The sequence below is a fragment of the Periplaneta americana genome, chromosome 7 (genome assembly GCF_040183065.1).
Source record: "Periplaneta americana isolate PAMFEO1 chromosome 7, P.americana_PAMFEO1_priV1, whole genome shotgun sequence".
Classification (NCBI taxonomy): domain Eukaryota; kingdom Metazoa; phylum Arthropoda; class Insecta; order Blattodea; family Blattidae; genus Periplaneta; species Periplaneta americana.
In genome coordinates this window covers 136,691,920-136,716,351 of record NC_091123.1, presented here as the reverse complement: position 1 = coordinate 136,716,351, position 24,432 = coordinate 136,691,920, and the positions used below count along the sequence as shown (strand labels likewise).

Sequence of the window (24,432 nt, the reverse complement as noted above, 5' to 3'; positions counted from 1 at the left end):
CATGGAGTCTACAAGTTCTACAGTTTTCCTGTTGACAAAGAAAGAAGACAAATTATTAATGAATTCGAGACGTAGGGATTATTATTATTATTATTATTATTATTATTATTATTATTATTATTATTATTATTATTATTATTATTAATTTTCCAATGTTAATAACCTTATTTCACACACTAGGTGTGTTAGAGTTTTGGTTATTATACATGGAAATACTTTAATAGTAATTATAAAGTTTTAAATATTTTCGTCATGAAATTGTTGAACGACGAACTGCAACACTGTCTTTTGAATATCTTCTCAATTTATTAGGAGAAGTTCACAGAACAAGATTCTAAATCTATACTAATAATCTATAGTCAAAATTTTTCTTGTAATTTTCGATTTTCCAAAAATAATTGGTGTTAACATGTATAATTAACCATCCTGAAACCGAAAATCGCTTTTTTGGCATTTTTGTTTGTATGTCTGTCTGTCTGTCTGTCTGGATGTTTGTTACCTTTTCACGCGATAATGGCTGAACAGATTTCGATGAAAATTGGAATATAAATTAAGTTCGTTGTAACTTAGATTTTAGGCTATATGGCATTCAAAATACGTTATTTAAAAGGAGGGTTAAAAGGGGGCCTCAAATAAATCGAAATATCTCACTTATTATTGACTTCTGTGAAAAAGTTACATATCAAAAGTTTCTTTAAAAATGATTTTCGATCAATTTTATTCTTTGAAAAAGTTTGATAGGACTGATATTTAATGAGATAAATGAGTTTTAAAATTAAAATAACTGCCATCTAAGGCGGTGTAATGAAATAAAAAACTAATGACTTCGTCTATAAGGGGCCTTGAACCACAACAATCGAAAGCTATGAAACATAGCCTACAGAGAATGTTTCTGTGTTTGTATGAAGTAATATCGGAAGTTAAATTAACCGATTTGTATAATTAATTATTATTTCACCATTGGAAAGTGTAGTTCCTCTAGATGGACATAATGCTATAATGTTATTACAGTTAACTTCTGAATGAATCGAGAACAGGTAAGATTAAAATAGCTTCTTATGCACAGAAAACTTGATAGGCTATTCTGAATATTCGTTTCCTGTATTTCTTAAAATAATGTTTATGTACACATTAAATCTAAATGATGTCAATCCTCATTAAACTACGGTTGCATGTAATAAAAATTAAGAAACATGTTAAAGGAATTGTCATTGCACAAAATGAGTGGTCTCTGGACCAAAATGATCGCATTTTAATTATTTAAATACAATTTAAATTAAGTAACATATTAAACGATTGATCCTTATATCAAGCACGAATGTTCCCTGGATCAAATGTCCTATTTTAATTATGTAATTACTTTATATTTATTTCTAACGGGTACAGTGGAGCGCACAGGTAGGGCCTACGGCTAGTGACTAATAAAGTTACATCTCTTCCTGCTATGAAGAAGACAGTCATATCAGAGGTGAACAATTTATTGTCTGAAGTGATTCATCCATCACATTCACATATGCATCCTTCTCGAGTGGGAATTTTGAAGCGTTCAAAGTAACATTTAAATTTCCCGTGTCCGCTTACAAATTGTGTGAGGATGAATGCTGATAAGAAGTACAGTAAAACCTTGCTAAAACGTACCCTCTATACAAAGAAAACCTGCAGAAACGAAAAATAAATTTGGGAACGGAATGATTTTCTTGTAAAATAATGTAATTTAAAACGGAAAACTGCCTAATGCAGAAACGGAATCATTTTTTGGCACAGATTAGATAAAAAACCTGGCTAAAACGGATAATTTTAAGCGTAACTGTTGCTAAATTCTATCAAACGATTTTCAATTTAGCAATAATACTGTACGAAGTATGGCATATTTTTTTGTGTGACTGTGCATGCAGTTATCTGGAAGACTTTCACTATTCTTTGTCAGGCGTTGGGGGTGAAGCTTCTCTAACCATGTCACTATTCTGTGCTTATTGTCAAGGACCCGGGCAGGTTATTGACCTCCTGCACCGTTACTTCTTTCAACCCTCTTGCATTTTCGTTCATTTATTCTCAGTTTTGTGCTAACAGGTCAATACAGTGATAAAGGACAGTGCGAGTACAATAAAACTATGAATAATTGTAGTGTAGTGTCAATTTAGGTTCACTTTCCGTTTATTTATTCTGAGTTTTGTGTTAATATGCCAATATAGTGTTAAATAATAGTGCCAATAAGATAAAATTGTGTGATTTAATAAAAAAAAAAGCCTAGATGACCAGTTCTATCATGCATGAGTGGCTTCATTCTTTTAATGGAGCAATGAAACGTTAAGGTCTCAAGGTCATAATGTTTTTAGACAATACTACCTGCCATCCAAGGACTGATTTTTGTCTAACGTGAAGTTAATCTATTTTCCACCAAACACAACTTCAGTTACACAACCGATGGATCAGGGCGCAATTTACACTCTGAATTGATGCAGGACGCGAAGGAAATCCTACAACGTTCCCTTCAAAAAAAAAAGTCGCGGCAATTCACTTTAAAAGAAATGTGGGGGCCAAGAAATTAGGGCACAGAGAGAAGGAGAGAGAAAGCCTGCAATTACGTAAGATAATAATTATAAAAATAAAATTCACTTTGCATGTACCGGTACTGTAGTAAATTTTATTTCAAATTATTTCTTCATTGTGTTCTTCCTACCAGTGGCGTAGCGTCAATGTAAGCTAAAAGCTTAGCTTCCCCTGTTAATAATAACTTCATAACAAACCTGCAGTTTATGGACAAAATTATTTATTAATTTTAATACAATTTATATTTACATGTTAAATATTGTGATGTGGCAGCTCAGGATGATTTGTGATGCGGCAGTAAACATGAAGCCTGCACACACCAGCTTCCAATCCCCTCATTCTTTTGTGTAACCCCCCCGCAGATTTTTTATCTCTCTACCCTGGTCAAAAGGCTCGCAAGAAGCTAGGTTTAACACTGAAAAGAATTTAGTTTCCGTGTTATCCCTTTCGTAAGTTGTGTCTAGTTGAAGTGTGAGTGTGCATTGTGGCTGATATAATAAATAATGAGTGAAATAACAGTTGCTGACACTAATTTACTTGAATTTTTAGGACAATTCCATTATCAAGACTGACTTATGAACAAAAGTGCGATTAACCAAATGACTGACTCCCTTGCTGTCAATGAAGGACACAACCAAGACTGACGCATACTTACGTAATTACTAATACTGTATTTATTGACCATTAACATTGTGATTTCTGAAAATATGACAGAGAGTGAGCTAGTGGTAAATTATAAGTATAGGTGTCTATTTGTTGGAGATATGTGTAAACCATGATATCATAATTTACTCCGTACCATTTGAGGTGATGCCTTATTGGTGTTACTTACAAGGTTCCAACCAATCTTCGGACTGCTGACTTGACATTGACTACTATTTATTTTAAGACTATATTTTTGCAATGTCTCATATGTACATGGAAGACAATTTGAGTTAGCTTCCCCTGCTCAAAATTTCATGCTACGCCACTGCTTCCTACAGTGAGCATATTGCAGTAGTCTATTCTTAGTTTTGCCAAAACTCAACCCTTTGTAAAGCAAAAACCTGTGAAAGCGGAAACGTGGTCTACCGAAACGTGGAAAATTATTTTTACTATTGTGACTAGTTCTAATCATAATTGAGGAGCTCAGCTCACAATGGCCCAACCCACGATATTATATTTCCACTTTAATTTTTTGTAACAGTGCGTGAAATGCGATGCACAAACTCAATATGCAAATGTTGTGGTTTGAGCCATTTGTGCGCTAAGCGCGTCAATTTTACGCAGCAATAAATTACTGATATGCTGGAAAGAGATCATGCCAGTGAAATGGTTGTGAAAAATATATTGTACTCATAGAGGTATGTGAATTGTGGACGATATAGTATTACTGGTTATAATTTTGTAAGCTACTGAAAAAGTAGTGTGTATTGCGGAAAAGTATGAAATATTAATATTCACGTGTGTTCGGGAACAACTGCAGAATGCGTGTGGTACAGCAATGTCGACTGTGCTCTCTACTAGTGACCGGGCTGTACTGAGCCATGGAAAACAAAAGAGAAGTGATAAATTGCTATAGTAAAATCTGTAACTATATTCTTTAAGAATTGACTGCAGTAGTCATGCGAGTATAGTGGCGCCTTTTTGAATGCACCAAAAGAAAATACAGATTTAAAGATCCTGTAATATGTTACCGGAGCGGAATTATGGAGAATATGATGTGGTCCAGGGAATATCGTTGAAATCGACGAAGAAATTTGGACGCAGCCTTCGCTAAATTGGTAAATAATCATGGCCGCTTTGGTGGTGTATTTTTGGTTCAGGACAAATAACTAAACTTTAAGAATGCTCGCAGTTGCTATAAATATAAGAGCCACGTTCAATGTTCCATCGTTTTGACGACATTGTGTTGTAGCAACACGATTCAACGGCTCCACACTAATTCTCCAGTTTAGCCTGTGTTTTATAGTCCGGCAGCCAATCGGGTTGCAGGTCGGCTACATTTAAATGTGTGCGTCCTGTGATTCGCTGATGAAGACTTTTTCATTTCTTAAGGCTCGGTAAATACTTAATATAATCGCCCGCCATTTTGGCTCATTCGTTGGCGTTCGCAGAAAGCACATGAAGACGTTATTTGCCGCTCAATTATTTGCTGAATTACAGTGCGTTTGATTTATTATCATAGGAGCTATGACATGATAATGTTTAACGGTGTGGCAAATAGATTCCTCGTATGGTAGCTCGGCAACGAAAGAACAAAAATTGCGAACAATGCTACCTACGTAGACTTTATAGAGCCTTCACTTCCTAAGACGTAAGCAAAGAGGAGGAGTCACGCCGGGAATAACAGCGTCGCGACTATAATTTAAAATTAAGTCAGTTACTGAATTACATATTTAGACAAAACTTACCATTGTTGCGACATACAGAAAGCATGATGTTTCGAGGTTGGATGTACATTTATCTTCAGGTAACGAGCAGAAAGCCATAAGCACAAATTATTTACTTAGGCATTCTTTTTACGTACGTAATGACGAAGATACAGATAGTTCATTTGACGAAGAATGCTGAGCCTAGCGGCGCGCGGTGCACATTCACTGCGTGACAATAGCGTTACTGGCCACGTGCTGTGTGCCGTTGCTGCCGCTAGATTTCAAATACCTAATATTGCGTACTTACCTACCAATTATTTCATATACTGCTAAAATGACCTCCTTCTGCAGTGAGACACGCCCTAAATCTCTTAAACAAATTATGTGACACATCCTGCAGTTCAGCTTGAGTAATTTTTGTCACTTCCTGTCGCATTGCGTTCTTCAGTTGTGAAGTATGGGGATTATTTTATACACTTCACGCTTTAAGTTTCCACAAAGATAAAAATCACAGTAACTGAGATCAGGAGATCTAGGAGGCCACAAAACTCCTCTTATTATCCGTCTTCGAAAACTTCCTTTATGGTGTCCATTGAACGTTCGGCAGTATGTCGGGTAGCATTGTCCTGTTGAAAATAACCGTATTGTTTTTCTTCGTCTGTAACATACGGTACTGCCATAAAGGAACTTTTAGAAGACCGAATAATAAATAGAGGTTTAAGGATCCCTAGACATCCTAATCTCAGTTAATGTGATTTTTATCTTTGGGGAAACTTAACACGTAGAGTGTATAAAAATAATTCCCATACTTTAGAACAGCGGTGACCAAAACTCGAGCTGCAGTATAATTGCAATTAAATTTGTTGGTTGATTATATAATTTTGTTAAGAATTTATGATTTCATTTTGTTTATTATAAGTGTTTTCGTGGATTATAATTTCTATATTATTAATTGTTATATCTATATTAATCATTAGTAATAATGTTAAAATAATAACAATTATGGTTATTATTATTTTGGTTGATATAGAAAATATTTAATTTGACATGCGACAGACAACCTATGAAGTAAGGAGACGGAGAAAGGGTACTTGGCATGAAAACTACAACCAGTGGTGGTTCCTGAACTAACATCTTGATCAATCCCGCGGATAAAAATCTCAAGCTTTGCTGTATCAGTAATGTCACTGCTGTCATCAAGAGCCAGTGATTAATATAAGATTTTTCTTGCTTCTTTTTATAATCTTCCTCTTGAATATAATCAGGAATTTTCTGAATTCTCTCTCGATACTTGGCCGAGAAATTCGTAGTTTTTTAAATTAAAAACTTCTTATGGACAAGTTATTTAAGCTATTTTAATCATTACTCTTTTGAGAAATTATATTCTATTAAAAGGCTTTAGAACACGAGATATTTCAAACCCCATTAGCTCGTTGACTTCCTTAAATGTATTTATCTCATCTTTTTCTTCCTGGCTATGATTTAAGACATGTCAATTCCTGGCGTTTAACAGTTCGTTGGCACGTAATACTGAATCAGTTTTTCTATAATAATATTGTTAAATGAATAACTTATAAATAGTTACTCTCATCTAAAGATTAGAATATTAAAATTTAGATAAAACCTAATAATTTTATCCTTCTAGGGCGAAGATCTAAAAATATCAATATTCATGCACGCACAGAAGAATTATAGAAACACATACTTAGTGGTCAGTAATAATAATAATAAATTATTCAGTGTGGCAGTTAATGTTTCTATATACCCCTAATTGAACCGTTGAGCAAAGTAAACATATTACATTTTGTCCGACAGAACAACAAAAAAGTTCCCCTTCTCATTCTTTACGAAACCACCTCTTACTGCTTGTAGAGAGAGACTTTGTAGAGCGACATATACCGCCACTGCTTGCCTTCAGTACGTGAAAGAAACACACAGCAATGTACAGGAAACTCCTCGTACCCGTTTGAATGTTTGTGATTACACGATGTAATCACGACACCCACTTTGGTCACCGCTCCTTTGGAACAATTGAAGGACGCAATACGACAGGAAGTGACAAAAATTACTCAAGCTGAACTGCAGGATATGTTATCTGTTTAAGAGATGTAGGGCGTATCTCACTGCAGAAGAAGGTCATATTCAGCAATAGTAGTAATTGGTAAGTACGCAGGATTTCGTATTTGAAATCTAGCGGCAGCAACGACACGCAGCAAGCGGCCAGTGATGCTATTGTCACGCAGTGATAGTGCGCCGCGCTACCGCTAGGTTCAGCATTCCTCGTAAAATGAACTGTCTGTATACTGTTTTCACTCTAAGAAAAATCCTAATGTAAACATACGCACTTTGCTGTCATACCCGTGATTGGCTCCCAGTCGAAACACATGACGCAGGAAAATATAGTTCGTTTTTGGAAACCAAAATCTTGTATTATTTGAAAACAAAAAATTGAATTCTAGTTGTTAAATACGATGAAACATTTAACTTCACTCATGTGTAAAACGCTATGTAAAAGAAAAGCTATTTTTATATTTTGTTATGTACTATGAACGCGGATGAATACCAACAGTAATACCGAGGTAGTCTGTTCTTGTAACAAGCTGGCGTCACTTGAGCACGTAAGCACTTGGTACTGAAGTATGACTTCTGTATCCTCAACTGTCCATTGTGAAGACATAAGACTTAAAAATAATTTAATTGCAGTAATTATAAAGTAAATGTTTCCTAAGCAAACGAATGCATAGTAGTGAGGTTAGGCCTACTTGACGAGTAACGTGAAAATGTTTAACATGAAACAGAATGTACAACAGTGGGCGGGAACACGTACTGAGAATCTATGGCGCCAAACTGCGCCCAGTGAAGCCTCACTTCAGTCACGTGCTATTATTTACAATAGGATTTTTCTTACAGCGAAAAGATTATAGATCTGGTATTCGAAACGCCATTTATTTAATAATCTCAGCAATGGTGAAAATAACTTACACGCTAAATATGCCGCCGTGAAGCTTATTCTTATTTCACGTAGTTCTTTCTTAATTTTTGTGGAAGTTCATTATTTTTTTCTCATTTCCAGGAATCAGGATAACTGCAAACAGACCCTGCCACATGAAGACTAAGTCTTATACCTATTTTAATTTTTAGAGAGCATTATGATGTAGCCTACTATTTAAATCTTATTAATGGGCAAATGTAATATTTTCTTGCGTTATTATATTTTGGCAAAATATAACGTATTTGACGTTTTGTAAATTGAACGCAATAGAATTTCTCTAGAATATGTCTCCAAAACTTTTATTGACTTATTGATAATTAATATAAACAGTAGAAATCCTATAATGTTATTTTGAACTGTAATTGAGGTATTATTTAACCCTTTCACATTCGTTACAAATTTAAGTGTTGTGCTCATTCAAACAAGATTACTATTAAGTCATGTCATGTATTCAGTATACTCAGCAGGCATTTAGAATAAGATGAACTTTAAAATAAATGTACAAAGTAGAATATTCTTCTTAAATACAATAAAGTAGAAGTTCCCAAATGTTCTCTATTCATTAGTGTCTTTAGTATAGCAGAAAATGTTTGCTGCACCCGAAGACCAAAAGAAGTACAGACTAAGAAATAAAATTCAGGTGCCTAAATTCTTATTTCTGTGTCTGTACATCTCAGTGCTTGCTGAGCATGCGCAGTATGTTATAATTGAAATGAAAAATTCAGGTGGCTCAAATTTTGTTTCTGGATCTGTACTTATTTCTAGAATTGAGTATTTGATACTTTAGATAACTCGATACTTGAGAGTATCGAGGGCGATCGATACTTTTGGGAAAAAGACTAGATATTTTCCAGATGCATTTCAATTTTTAATACTTTCTCTTTTCTTTCTTTCTTTCTTTCTTTCTCTCTTTCTTTCTTTCTACATTATTTTTCTTTCTTCTCTCTGATGCATCGTTTACAATGACGCGACACGACATTGCATAAATTATGGCCCAATAGGAAATCAGTATTCCATGACGTCATGACGCAGATCGCGACGCGACGAAAGTTGAAATTGAGTTAAATTTTACCGCGCGACGTTACCGGAATACGTATGTGCTTTGTTTATGATGGCGTCGTCTGCAACAAAATTGAATTTTTTTTTTTCAGATGAGATGTTGATAGAAGAGTACCCTGAATTATACAGAGTGAACTGTGAGTAATGTCATTAATTTCAAGAGGTTATTCTTTGAGATATTTCAAACAAAAAACTTTAATACAGTTTTGATCGTTTTTGCTTCATTTTCGAGAAAAAAATTATTTTATGTGAAACATTTCATAGCATATTTTGGGAAAGCCATTGAATTAACTCAATTCACAATATGCTTAGTCAACTTAAGAGAGTAGTGTATTATGATTTTAAAAAATAGATTTTGCCGTTTAAATATGCAGAAATTTAAACTGAACAAATGTACATTTTCGTTCTGAAAAGGAATTTTAAAACGTTAAATTTGTTAGATCGAATTTCTGCGTATTTATTATCATAATATAGTGCTCTCTTAAATTGACTGAACATATTGGGAATTAAATCAATGGTTTTCCCAAAACACGGTAAGAATGTTTCATATAAAACAGTTTTTATCTCGCAAATGAAGCAGAAAGGAAAACAAAAATTTTATTAATTTATTTTTGTTTAAAATATCTCAAAGAATAACCCTCTGAAAAAAAAAATGAAATTTTCCAAACTTCATGAGACCCATGGATGGAAAGCATTGTGTATATCAGGTAAACAAACCGTAATATAAAGGGTGAACCGTAAATAATGCCATTAATTTCAAATATCCTTCCACCTTCGTGAAATTGTCCTCAGAGAACCACTTAATGAGGTGCTCTCAATTTATCCCAGATTACAGGACTTGTTTTTAAAACTATAATGGACATTGTGGAAGTTACAATATAAAAATCGTAAGAGAGAGAACGTAGGAAATCCCCTGCAACCAAGTTCTTAAAAAGAGATACCAACTATTAGGGAAACCTAACCTCAAAGTTACACTTAGACGTTATGCTGGATGCCTCCCACATTGGACGTTTTTGTATATGAGGGCCAATGATATGCAAGAGGTCATGAAATTGTGAATATGTGATTCATATATAGTTTTGATATGTTGATTTCTTCTACTACAACCATGGGGGAAAATGACTCCGAAGGGCCACTGCACTCAAATAGCGTATTCCGAATCTCACCGGTCCGGTGGCATCAATGACGTCACGTTGCAACGAAAATAAGGAACAAAACTGCTGGAAGAATCGATGCTGTCATGGCGACTGTGTAAGTGGTTATCTGTGCTACGCTAGCAAAATTTTGCGAAATTTCCGTACTGCCATCTCGTTCAAATAAAAGAGATCATAAACAACTTATTTCTTGAACCCGTAGTAATAACTGGTCCGTTGACATGTTCGCTCATAAGCCATTAACATATTGTTTTTACGTTTTGCTCATTACAAACAATACAGCAGAGCACACCGCCATGACACAACAGTGCACGATGTCATTCGTCTGCTAATTCCCGCCCTATACAAGAACCAAGCAGATTCACTGATGGCGGCTGATGGAGACTGCCACCACCTATGGAAGTTGATGGCACCGGTGCGACACCGGTGGAGCATCAATGACGTCATCGGTGGAATTCGGAACACCGTGATGCCATCGAATTGCTCACCGGTGAAATTCGGAATACTCTCAAAGCCGCCTTACCTCACTCCACCGACCATTTCTCCGCCTGGTGCTCCGTAAACACACACTTCATTCAGTGGCGGGTATGGCTTCGATCTCGGGACGTCAGTTTCAGGAAGAGTGGCAGAAATAATTTTTTATTACTTACAAAAAGAAAAAGTCTGCTGCTTAATATGCGGGTTTAAAATTGCGCATATAAAACGCTTCAATATTAAACGGCACTTTGATCGGAGGCATAAAGTGGACTTCGGTGATCTTACAAGTATTTATTTACAATTTTAAAAACTATTTTCGTAATATTTGTGAAAAGATACAAAACAAGATATGTTTATGGTATTTTCGGGGTTTAGTTACTTATTATTTTATTAAGTATCTGGAACTGAACTTACTTATTTAAAACTTTGATGCGTTCTCTTTCCAAGAAAGATTTCCAGAAGTAACTGCAATGGACAAGGAGATGTGTCTGTTCAATAATTCATTTGTATTTGATGTTATCCAAGCAGCAGAGCCACTATAGAGATGCAAACGGCAGGCCAGTAAAGTGTTTAGGAAAAAATGGATTAGATCTCTTTAAATACCTACCAGAGGAGCAATTCCATAATCTACGCACATTTGCAATGCGTATGGTATCTATGTTTGGCTCAACACTGTTGTGAGCAGTTTTTTTTTCCAAAATGAATATTATCAAAAGTATTTCCAAGTAGGTTCACAGACATGCATTTAGTTTCAGTATTACGGTTGAATTGTTCTACTTTAGAGCCAAATATATCCTTTATAGTTAATAACAAACTCTGAGGGTCATCAACAACAAAAAAGTGAAAACTAGCAGTATAGGCCTACAGTAGTATTTCCTTTCATTCATATCTCATTAATTTTTTTAAATATGTTTTAAAGTTAATTGACAATGGACCTTAGTTACTTATTTTAGTGTTTTTACAAAGAAACGATTATGTTGATCATCATATTGTATTTAATATGTTTTCAAGTTAAATGACAATGGAGCTTACTTACTTTCTTTATTGGTTTAAAAAAGAAACAATTTATTATGTCGATCACAAGGCAGTGCAAGAATTTTTCGTGCTCATGATAAAAAAATTGTTATACAATTGAATTGGTCATTGCTAAAAGGCCCTTTCTCCGTATTTTTGCAAAAATGAGTTAACTACAGATTCAACATCCTTACATATAAATACACAATCTGTGCTAAAAGGACTTTCCTCAAGCCTTCATACACACGCACAGTTGAGCATTTCATTTTTCGTGTCATGCTAAAATGCCCTTACTCCAGGATAGAGGGCCTTCTAGCTGTGAACTTGTCATTTAGCGGTGTTTCCATCTGATGACAAACCTTTATACTTACTATACTATCAGCTATCTTCATTGTTTGAAGCGGTCTGTTTATTCTGCTCTGATCTTTATTTGTGTTTTAATACAAATTATTATATTATACGCAATTTCGGCTAATTAAAATGGAGACTGACAGTTTCAAAAGCAAAAAGAGATGTAGTGATACTGGCAGTTGGAAACGAAATATATTAAAGAAAGCCAAAGTTAAAGGCACTGAACATGTGACTTACTCTGGAGAATTGGTGGCCGAAAGACGAACTGGTGAGGATTGTAGGTAAGTTCGGAATATTTACACTGAATCACTGACGTAAATGAATATTGCATAAAAATGTTATTTCCTTAGGCCACAAAAATCTTTATAGGCTATATAAAATATTTATGCATGCACAAAAATAAAGTCACTCATTAACTGGTGGCCCATGTTTTACAAAAGAGGTCTTTCTGTAGAATCTTATGGTAGAAAGGTACCTCGGTGTTCGAAGTTGTCATTCGCCCCTGCGAGTTATTATGAATATATGTACAATGCCACTCTTCCTCATATTGTTTCAACATCCAAGTTCATTGATGGTTGTATTAGGCATACCTTTGCTCTTTGTCTACCTGGAATTGAAAACATAGTCCTTCCCCAACGTCCTACTTATGATGAATTGATTGCAATCAACCCAGACAAAATGCAGGATATCAAGAAAATTCTATGCTACATTCCCCATGAACAGTTTACCTTATTATGAGAAAGTTGTAAATTTTCCACTAGCAGAACATAGAGAAAATACAGAATGAAATCGTCAAGTTAGATTTAAAACAAGGGTCTAAAACTTTGTAATACGTAATTAAAATATATTTTAAGAAGAGAAATATACTTTTAACTTGAAATAATGGTAGTTTATTTAATTTACAATTCTGTATTTTATTACAGTACTCCATTTTTAACCAAATGCGAAATTATTTTAAGTTCACTGCTAAAAGGCCCTTAAATTTGAATTTTTAATTAATAATATTATACAAACTACATATGACAACAAAATAAAAATTGTGCTTCCAGAAAGCACAGATATAACCTTTATGATGGACAGTCACCACATTGCTCTACGAAGATTAGTATTTCTTAAAAACAGTTTTTTTCGATTTATTCAGAACTAACATTTTTGGACAAAGGGCCTTCTAGCAATGACCAATTCAATTGAAGAATATATAATTTGCCTAATCACAGTAGGTGGCTGTAATATTATTTATTGTATGACACATGTACTTCATATGAACAAAAGACTGTAAAGATTTTGAAACGAGAAATAACAGCGGAGAAATTACTGAAGCGCAAGGTGTGTCGAATCCACCACTGCAGTTGACTTAGCAAAACAACTCCTTTACCCCTCGCCTGTTAATCAAACGAATGTGGAATGAGTAGGACACGTTCCCTCCCTACTTTGCTGATAGTCCCCATAGCTGTTCTACTCCAAAAATAGAGAAGGCAGGCATCGTTTCATTTTAAGTTTCCTAATCAACACGAACCAACGAGTCAAGTCGCGGAGTTGTGAACACCAGTCCGCGACGCGATAGGCCTAATGCTATGTCGCGTCATTGTAAATCCAGCCTGATTTCATTTTCTCCATAACCAATTTCGTTTCTGAAGTCTTCTCAAGTCCAATGTGGTCGTATTTTTTGAAGTCGAGTAGCAAAAGCGATAGACTATAATAAATCAGCCTTCATTCTTTCCGCGTCCATATTTTACACACGTTCATGACTGAAAATGGTAAACAAATTATTGAAACGATAAGTCCGCACAAACAATTCACAAACAATGGCTTGTGCAATAACAGCTCCTTTTTGATAACAGCAAAATATCGGAGTTGCTGTTCGCGTGCATTTGCAGAGTCGGTGTTTGAATACAGCGCGGGGCATAAGTCACCGTACTGATAGATATTTCTTATTTGCTTAATCTAATGGGTCGAGGGAAACAAATTACGAAGTGTAAAGAATACTTTCCGAGTTTGGGATTCGTCCACAAGAGCGTCACCCGTGGTCAGGAGGTTCCGGGTTCGATTCCCTGGCTCGGCTCTGGTGAATTTTTCTTGAAGAAGAATTCCCTGGGTATCTAGAGTCTGGAAATTTGTATGAATGTGAGTGTGATTGTGAGTGTGCCGGGTTAATATTTTTTTTAGTAGGTTATTTTACGACGCTTTATCAACAGCTCAGGTTATTTAGCGTCTGAATGAGATGGTGATAATGCCGGTGAAATGAGTCCGGGGTCCAACACCGAAAGTTACCCAGCATTTGCTCATATTGGGTTGAGGGAAAACCCCGGAAAAAACCTCAACCAGGTAACTTGCCCCGACCGGGAATCGAACCCGGGCCACCCGGTTTCGCGGCTAGGCATGCTAACCGTTACTCCACAGGCGTGGACGGGGTTAATATTAATTAACCAATCATCACAAATATAAAAAAAAATACATCAGGACTGTCGCTGGGCAGTAACCTGAACACACGTTCAGCGTCACATTGTTGACATGTAACTCCATCTGCTAGCACAACCATGAAGCATCTAATAGATGCTATAGAGTTACCAACAAGGGGGGGGGGGGAAAGAGCGTCACGACACGAGGAGGTTTTACTCTAGATCATATATATGTAACAGATAACTCCTCGCTACGTTAAAATCGGCAGCACTTTGAAGAGACCGACCGCCAGGATCGCCACCCGTTCGCCGTAAACGAACACGAGATGGCAGAACAGTCGTTAATGCAATTCAATTGAATTTATGTTATGTCTCTTAGTAAAGGGTTGGCATGATGAAGTAGCTTGTTCCTGTATGTAGCCTGTAGATCTTGAATATAAGCAACCAGGAAGGGTGTATGAAGTTCACTGTAGAGTTTGACATTGTTCGTGAGGTAGTGTGCACCAGTGATTGTTCTGCAGACAGCTCTTTGAATTCCTTCCAGACTCTTCAGGTGGCGAGGATGAGCTTGGCCCTATATCTCACAGCAGTAGTAGATGTATGATCTGATGACTGATGTATACAGGAGGACTTTATTAAAAGTACCAGGTCTCTTGGACCCTTGCCTTTTAAAAAAAATATGATTTTATAAATTGAAATGTAAATAGGTTTTGTTAAAGAAAATTGATTACTAAGACCGTCAAAGACGGAAGTATGCAATTAAAATGGGAATTATGACGTGACTGCTTATGTACCAACTAGATGACAGCGTAGTAAACCTGACAAAAATTGTTAACCTCAAAGCCTATAAGCCTGACATATCTGTTACATATATGATCTAGGGTTTTACTCACCCGGTTAAGGATTGGCCACTGTCATCTGACACATGGCCATCTCTTACTTGGCGACCCTCAGCCGGAGTGTGATATCTGCCGTGTTCCACTTACGGTGCAACATTTTTTATTGCATTGTAGAAAATATGACCGTGTCCGTCGGCAATATGGAATTCGGCCGACTCTACGTGAATCTACTGAAAGTTAGATTCTCAATATGTCTTAAGTCCAATGGCTACACTACTTGTGAAGAAGTCCATGGAATAGCGGATACTGGAAGTCATCGGCGTATTGATATTATAACATTTAAACGTGGAGAGACAAAAGGTTTTATTCTGGATCCGACCATCAGATTCGAGAAGCATCAGAATCAACCCAAGGAGGTTAACCTAGAGCAGTGATGTCAAAGCAAGCGCATTTTTCTGACCTTGACGTCGTGCGCGGGCAGCAAGCGCTAAGTATGGAAAGAGGAAGGGTTGTGTATATGAATAAGCAACCTGTTGGATTAAGAAAACAGTGGTGCACAAACTTCAAACGGAACGTGAAATTTTATGTCGTTATTTTTATACGACTTCTTTCTGTTTTATATGTTCTATATTGTCTGTAAAACAAAAGTACTAACACCAATTTTTATTTCTTAATATTGCACTTGTGTTTTAAATCTTAATAACATAATAGAGAGTTAAGGAGGAATATTCACTTAAATTCCATAGTACTATAATATTATACTGTATTAAGTGGATGAAACACATCATTCATAAAGAAAGTGATATTCCAAAGAAAGAGATTGAGTATGACATGATAAGTTGGAATTTATATTGATGGTATCCTTAGCCTTACAAAAGTAATCAATAAACTAATCAAAATAATATTACAGTACAAAGCAAAACGTTACCTAGGTACTGTATCTGTTTTAAGTGTAATTAATATTACATAACAAAACTCTTATCGCATTATGCTTTTAAGGTGATATTTGTGAGCAACTTCCTATCATCAGAATGAAGCTATAGAGCTGACATTTTTACAACACATGGGCACATATCTTTTGCTTATGATGTAACAGTAGTTGCTTTGTTACTGTAATTCATTTCCTTACAAATAATTTCCATGCGAATATTTTCAAAATTTTCAATACACTATCTTCAGTAATACGTATATACGGTAGGCCTATATTAGATTTACGAAAACATTCTGTAAGGCTACTAAATAAATAGGCCTATACCTGAAAATTTCACTTTTCTATACGAAAAGTTGAGAAAATATTTCTTTTGAATAAAAAAATCAAACTTGTGAAAAATGAGCATTAAAATTAAAACTTACATTCTTATAATGCACTTAGGCCTATACTTCTCAGGCAAATCTAAAAATTAACATGGATACAGTTTTAATAAGTTCTCTTCCCTTTATCTATTGAATCAGTGCTGGCCATCCCTGAATATAGCTCGACCAAGCGGCATATACCACCTCTTTCGTCTGTCTCTTTCCTTTCCGCTGTAAAGCGCTCAGGCTCTCCTGGGCTCTAAAGCGCGCGCTTGTTCCTGTGGGCATCAATTGACGTGCCTGATCTAGAGAAAAGAACAATTTATGAACCAACTATCCCTTATTAGGCTACAAAACATCATATAAACTCAGGGATATAGAAGTTATCGGATTAATGGTGGGCGCTAGAGGGACCATAACAAATAGTTCGTATCATTCTGTCATAAATTTGGAGTCCCAACAACAATTAAGGAAATTTCTATGATAGCTTTGAAGGGTTCTCTGCAGATTTTACGGCGGCACTTGTACTTCAATTCAAATTATAGTTGAATTTTCTCATTCTATTTTTTTATATGTATTTTTATTTTACTGCAAATTTTCATTATTATGAAATATTATCTACTGTAAATTTCAATTTAATGTAAACAAATTTCTTGTACTGTCCGTTACTCAGGAGGAGACGACCGGAAAGAATGTGACCTTCTTGACTATCGCTGTTGATTGTTATAAACATCGCTCAGATAAGCATCCCAGTAGCCAGGTTATTACTCGTGCAGGAAACATGAGTAACAATGCGTATGGAAATTAAAGCTAAGTTGAACAGATGGAAACCTAATGTTTCCTCTTACTGCAGTACAAATATTGCCCGTGTTGTCATACTTATCTGTTCACATCCCTTCCTCCTCAGTCCGCTCTCGTCTTCTCCTGAGTCACCGACAGTAAGACACTTTAATGTCACACCTTAAATGTTACTGTTTAACATTCTTTGTCTTTGGCAACCTCACCAAGTTGAGGAAGATTGAATATTAAATTATTACCGGTTGTTCTGTATGGTTGTGAAACTTGGACTCTCACTTTGAGAGAGGAATAGAGCTTAAGGATGTTCGAGAATAAGGTTCTTAGGAAAATATTCGGGGCTAAGAGGGATGAAGTTACAGGAGAATAGATAAAGTTACACAATGCAGAACTGCACGCATTGTATTCTTCACCTGACATAATTAGGAACATTAAATCCAAATGTTTGAGATGGGCAGGGCATGTAGCACGTATGGGCGAATCCAGAAATGCGTATAGAGTGTTAGTTGGGAGTCCGGAGGGAATAAGACCTTTGGAGAGGCCGAGACGTAGATGGGAGTATAATATTAAAATGTATTTGAGGGAGGTGGGATATGATGATAGAGACTGGATTAATCTTGCTCAGGATAGGAACCGATGGCGGGCTTATGTGAGGGCGGCAATGAACCTCCGGGTTCCTTAAAAGTCTTAAGTAAGTACGTCTATAATAGTAATTTATAGCTTTCACGAAGGATAATGCCAGCAATTGCATGGGACTCGGGACGGGGAACTTTTAAACTGTCCGATATGGAGAAGTGATGTCAGTTGATAATGATGGCAGGTGCAACACGAAAACAAATCAATTTGGAGACTAAATTTCATAAGCTGTATTTAGTGATTTAGATAGGGAATAGAATCAGTCTGAAGTGGCTGAAAGGTGTGGGTTTGCGCATTCAACGCTGGCAATATGGATAAAGAAACGCAAGGTAAAGGAGGACAGCTTCGCTAGTGATGAAATTAATCCTGAACGTTTAAAAACGTTGACATTGCTACTTTGAGGTGATTAAATGAAATGAGGTCACTTAACGCTCCTTTATCAAAAAGCGCTTAATTTTGCCAATGTAACTTCAAAGTAAGCAACGGCGCATGGCATTGCTTTGAATTAAGTGGTAGCCGGAGAAGAAAATAAAATAAGGTAAACAAAAAGTGGTAAATATTATTTCATAGTATGTAATTCTATTTTATACTTATTTGTACTTTATTCTCTTTCATAAGATAAATTTGGGCAATAGTTATTTACGTAACTAGGACAGAAAGTGATACTTTTGTGTACGAGTCAGACGTTTATGGACGAGGCATTAGCCGAGTCCGGAATTTCGAAACGAGTGCGCGAAAGACACTTTCGTACTACTGGGTGTTCAGTTCAAAGTGTGTCATGGCTCGCTGTATGACGTCATGTGGCTAGCCGATGAGCCTAGAGAGTTCAATATTCCTACACTTCCGCAAAGGTGTATTACCTAGGAGGCAGAGAAGTTGCCTAGCAAGTATGGCGTTCATTCTGAAGAGTACGTACCGATGCGTACGATAACGCCAGTAGTGGCAGGAATGTTAACTGTTTGGAAATACGTACTGTCGGGATATGGGGAGAGGGTTAAGACGATTACTCACGTATTTGTTGACATTAACTTCGACGGTCAACATGGACACGGAGCATTTGATTTGTGTTGTGGAATGTTACCGTACGCAACCGATGATAACAAATACCCTGCGTACGACTTGCCGGCGCAAAACACAGTTCGAAAGAGGTTATGGTAGCACACAGACCGTACAGACCGCCATCTGTTGCTACGACGTTCAAGTTATACCGTACACGTTCTCAAGTTCAGATTGAAGAATGCCTTGAATAATAGGCAACTTCTCTGACATATAAGCTGAAACTCGCTTCAAATCGGTGACTCAAGAACAGTGACGTCATGACACACTTTGAAATGAACACCCAGTAGTTACGTACAATATTTTTGGCACAACTCCATGGAAATTCTATTTGAATTAATTAACCTAATAAATAAATCATAGACTATTGAAATTTTTGTAAGCAAGAAGTCACGGCCTACTAATACAGTACTAAATTGTCTTTTTGACGGTCCAGTTATAACGTCATTATTGTTGTGTAGCTATACCACAGTCTAGTATATACAGTCACGAAGCTCAATACGTATTAAATATGCATCCATACATAGTTGCTAACCACTAGGATCGCTACTGCCGCTTCATTACAGACAATGCGAAATAGTATCTGTACAATCTATTGTTCCTAGTACCCTCATAAACTCAAGCTTCGTGACTGTATACTAGACTGTGGCTATACTGAGGGCTTGTGTATTCTGAACCATGGAAAAACGCATCAAAAATATATTTTGTTCTGTTATTAAGAGAGAGATTTTGAGGAGGCTTTATGTAAATTAATACTAGAAAATCTAAAGTACGATACATGAAGTAATATAATTTTTTAAGAATGGATGAGATGTAACAATGTGGAATTAACCCATTACTGCATAAAGTTATTAATGACTTGAAAAATGCGTTTCTGAGTTTAAGTTTGCTAGTTGGTGACTTAAGAATGCTTTCTTACCATTTTTATATTTATTTACTTTCTGGGATAAAAATTAAGGACCGTCCCATAAATAGGACGCTATGCATAATGGTCAGTGATACAGTAGCTGAATAGAATAACCCCTCTTTTAGTTCAAATAGTATTTTATGTATTTATTATGTAGCAAATACATATACACATATTAGAATCAGTGGTTCAACTGCCCTCCTCACACAAGCCTGCGCATTGCACAACACTATTTTGTGTGGTAAGGGTAGAAACATTTAGGGTGGAGTCCAATTTGACACTTGCTGCAGATGAACTTTGCTTTCCCTGTACAATTAGCACACCTTCGCTGAGTTTCATTTTCAACTGGCCAGTGGTGTTGACCATGAAATCTTATGTCTCCTGATGGAATGGGAACAATTGTTCCTTAGTGGGAACTCACCCCATGTCTTTTCAGTACTGTAAAAGCCAGGAGACTGCAAAAGTTGAGGAGCGGTTCTGAAGAGTTTTGAGGCTTCATTTTTCTGTACAGAAACAAAGCATTTACTACGGAAAAATCAAGAAAATAAGCGAAGATGGACAACCACTCTGTTGTTGCCGCTGTTGCTAACATTGGTACTGCCAACGCTGGTGCTGCTGTTTCTGTGCTAGCGCTGGTACTGCTGTTGCTGCTAGTGATGGTGCTGCTGCTAGCGCTGGTGTTGATGGTGGTGATTGTAAAAAAATTCGTAGCTCTACAGCCCATGGAGGGCCAAGACCGACCAACCTGCTGCTGGTCTCACGTCCACATGCCGAAACAGAGGTGGACTATCCTCCAACCAGAATGGCGGTATCGTGTGGTTAGCACGATGATTCCCCCCTAGCCGTTATAGCTGGTTTCCGAAACCGGATTTTCGCTACCTATCGTAGCTCCACAAATGCATGATGATGCTGGGTGGGCACCGGTCCCATACACTGACCGAAATTTCATGAGAAAATTTCTTCCCCCATGAGGACTCGAACCAGCGCGCATTCCGTAACGCGAGTCCGAGGCAGGATGCCTTAGACCACGATGCCACGGCGCGGTACGTTGGTGGTTATAGTAGTAATAATAGTAGACTACTTGTAGTTGTAGTAGTATGATGGCATTCTACTTGGAATTACCTTCCCTGTCTTGGAAATGTTCATATATTAGCTTCCTTCTTTTCGGACGACAATAACTTTTGCGAGAAACCGCAGCTCCATTTTTTGTCTAATGTACTTTCAAAATCATTTGTTGCAGCTTTTATGTTAGAAGACTCTGGCATACTTTCATCAACAATGTCATCTTCATTATCATCATTACATATATATATATATATATATATATATATATATATATATTGTAATTCCGCTTTACTAAGTAGCATTTTACCGCCAAGATTATTCAAATAAGCCTCATGATCGTCGTCCGATTTATCACTGTATTTATTTGTATAATGGAAATCTTCTGGAGGTGTCCATATATTAGACTCTCATTATTATTATTATTATTATTATTATTATTATTATTATTATTATTATTATTATTATTATTATTTTGATTTTCCATTAACCCCAGAATTTCACTCACGGTTAGACTGGAAATAAAATAAGGTAATGGAAACCATATACTGTACATATTATAGAATACTACAGGAGTGCACACTGCATGGCGTCCTATTTTTAGGACGGCACTTTATTTCACCGTGTACCTAGCAACATATAAGAAAATTTTATTGTTGTTATATACCACATGAAAACTGAAGTACTCAACTCATTATGTGAAAATAAAAATCAGATTTCTGTATCACCTTTACAGAGTAACTAAGAATGAACTTACGCGGTGCGTCACAAAATACTGTTATCCTGCCATCTTGTAAAAAATTAGCTGGTGTGAACAAATGTTAGCGCGGAATTCGAATACTGCAACACCATAATACAATGTAATAATTTACCTTCTAAACAATGCCTCCAACTGCACTAAACAAAAAAAAGTTCCATAGAAATCAGTATTTTACGCACGTCCCATTTTTAGGACGCTATGCAGTAATGGGTTAATAACTTAACACGTAATCCTTGCGTTTTCCAATCAAAAGGTATGTCTGCATATATAGTGTGTTAAGCTGTGGCTATGAAATTGTTTGTATATTATTCCTTTGTCTGTAAGTAAAGTTAAATGACATTATCTGTTAGCATTTCAGTAGCCTAGGAGGCATTGACTAAAATTTCTGTGTTCATAGTTGGCTATGTATTGATATTGTGTTGTGATTATTTTCATAATGTTTCGTCATAGCTGTTTATATTACTGTGACAGCTTTGCGGTATCGTACGGAAAAGTGAATCGTAACAATGGTTTTGCCGTACTCGTTCAACAAAGAAGAACTTTCTAACCAATAACGTGTTATGAAAAACAGCAGTTTTAATGTAGGTGTGCCAAAAAGTACCATAACCCCTCTTCAACAATAACCCTGATATAACAATACAATTTTAAAGTCTCCAGAAAATTGTTGCATCGAGGTTGGGCTGAATTAATTGATAAATCAAGGTTAAAATGGTAAAACAAATATACATTTGAGAGTACAAGGGGAAAACAATCAAAGTCACAAATTCTCTTGGATCTTGAATTGGTTATTTTACGACGCTTTTTGAACTGCTATGGTTATAAAGTGTCTGAATGAGATGGTGATAATGCCAGCAAAATGATTCTTGGGGTCCAACGCCGAAAGATTCCCTTGCTTGTAATGAGTTGAGGGAAAACACCCGAAAGAACCCAACCGAAATTTGAACCCAGGTCCGCTCGCTTCACGGTTAAGCATTCTAGTCGTTACTCCATAGCAGTGGAATAAATAATTCTCTTAAGGGTGATGTCATCGTCTAACTCATTTATATTACTGCAAAATTTATTGCTGTTCCTAATGAAAAAGTAGGAAAGGATGACTGTCTTCATGGTGATAATTCTCCTTTACCAGTTTTGATAAGAACTTCACATAGACTTTGCAGTAATGTACTGAATTAGATGATGACATCACTTTTAAGAGAATTGTGACTTTGATTGTTTTTCCTCTTTATTCTTCATTTTTTTGTGTTACTTTTTTTCAAAATAGGCAATACAGTGAAACTCCACAAATAGACGCTCACTCTCGTATGCTTCACGATACAAGGTAAGTCAACGCACCCTGTCCCGCGCTGCACAGGGCTAACCAGTTGAACCAGTGCAGTAGTGTGCAGATACTCGTACACGTTGGCAGCAAGGCAGGGAACAAAAAATGTGTACTTATGTTGAAGCAGAAGTTACAAATATTGGAACGGTTTAAAAAAGGTGAATGAATCAGAGCCATCGCTCAAGAATTTGACATTTCGATCAGAACAATGCATGGGATAAAACAAAATTCATCTAAATACAAGGCATTATGTAGTGATTATATGAAGGTTTGTTATTATCAGTTGATTGTAGGGTGATAATTTTGTGTAATTTCCTAAATTTAATCAATAAGGATGATTTATGTTCTGTCTTAAAGGGTATACACCATAATTTAATACACAAACACAACTATTACAAGAAATGCTCAATAAGTTTTCGTAGTTTTATTCTCTTCAGCTCTAATCAACAGTAACAATAATCCAGGTTGCCAGGCGACGATAGAAAAGAAAAGATGCGAAAACAAATGAATGTGGTGTATAAACAATTGAATGCTCTTTCATATTTAAGTATAAAAATACAGGGGTGCCATTTGAAATTTCAAAGTGGGAGCGGCTGGGGATGGGGGTGAAATCTAAAATGCAATTAAGCCTTGTTTCAGTCTTCCCCTTCAATATCTAAATTTACGTGTATTTTGTTTAAATTGAATTCAATTTCAGTAACTAGTTATTTAGAGTGGAAACTTTTGAAGTGAAAGCACTGTATGTAGATACATTTAGAGAGTGTTTCCTCCAGAAGTTTGTTTTATGTTTCAGATGTATCACGTATATATTATACTTAATCACGTATTTGTTTTGTTATATATTTTGCATATAGGCCCACTACAATATATTATTTAAAATTATGTACGTAATTATTTATGTTTCGGTCCGCACGCCATAAAACATTGTACAGCCCTTATGTTTACCAATGTCCGCAGTACTCCGTAGAAAGAGTTCGTACCTCGTCTCGCACACGGACCATTGCTGTGTCTATTTGTGGAGTTCCACTGTATGTAAGGAAATATTTAATATGTTATTGTTGTTGTTTTCTAATTCCAGGCGTTTGACAATAAAGTCATTTGACCTCTTGCACTCCAATATTTTTCAAAGATATTATCATGGTCAGCCAATGAAGCACAGATTTTGAGGTGTTCCGAATCCATTGCTTGGTTTGAGTTGCACAATGGGCAGTTAGGGGAATGATATATTCCAATTCTATGCAGGTGTTTGGCCAAACATTCATGGCCTGTTTCCAATCTAAATGCAGCTACAGACGATTTTCGTGGTAAATCGGGAATTAACTGTGAATTATGATGCAGAGAGTGCCATTTTTTTTTTGCCTTGAGATTGTGTTAACAAATTTTGTTTGTTGAAGTCTAAGTATGTAGATTTAATAA

General features: G+C 36.2%; 1 protein-coding gene across 1 annotated transcript in view; it reads left to right on the top strand.

Moving 5' to 3' along the window:
• Positions 1–8,444, top strand: part of LOC138703463 (cohesin subunit SA-1-like) — a 66,102-nt gene extending 57,658 nt beyond the window's left edge. The window contains exon 21 of the mRNA XM_069831343.1: positions 7,978–8,444. Within this exon, the coding sequence (XP_069687444.1) occupies positions 7,978–7,989 (12 nt within the window). The 3' untranslated portion in view covers positions 7,990–8,444. The remainder of the gene's footprint in view (positions 1–7,977) is intronic.
• Positions 8,445–24,432: the final 15,988 nt, after the last annotated feature.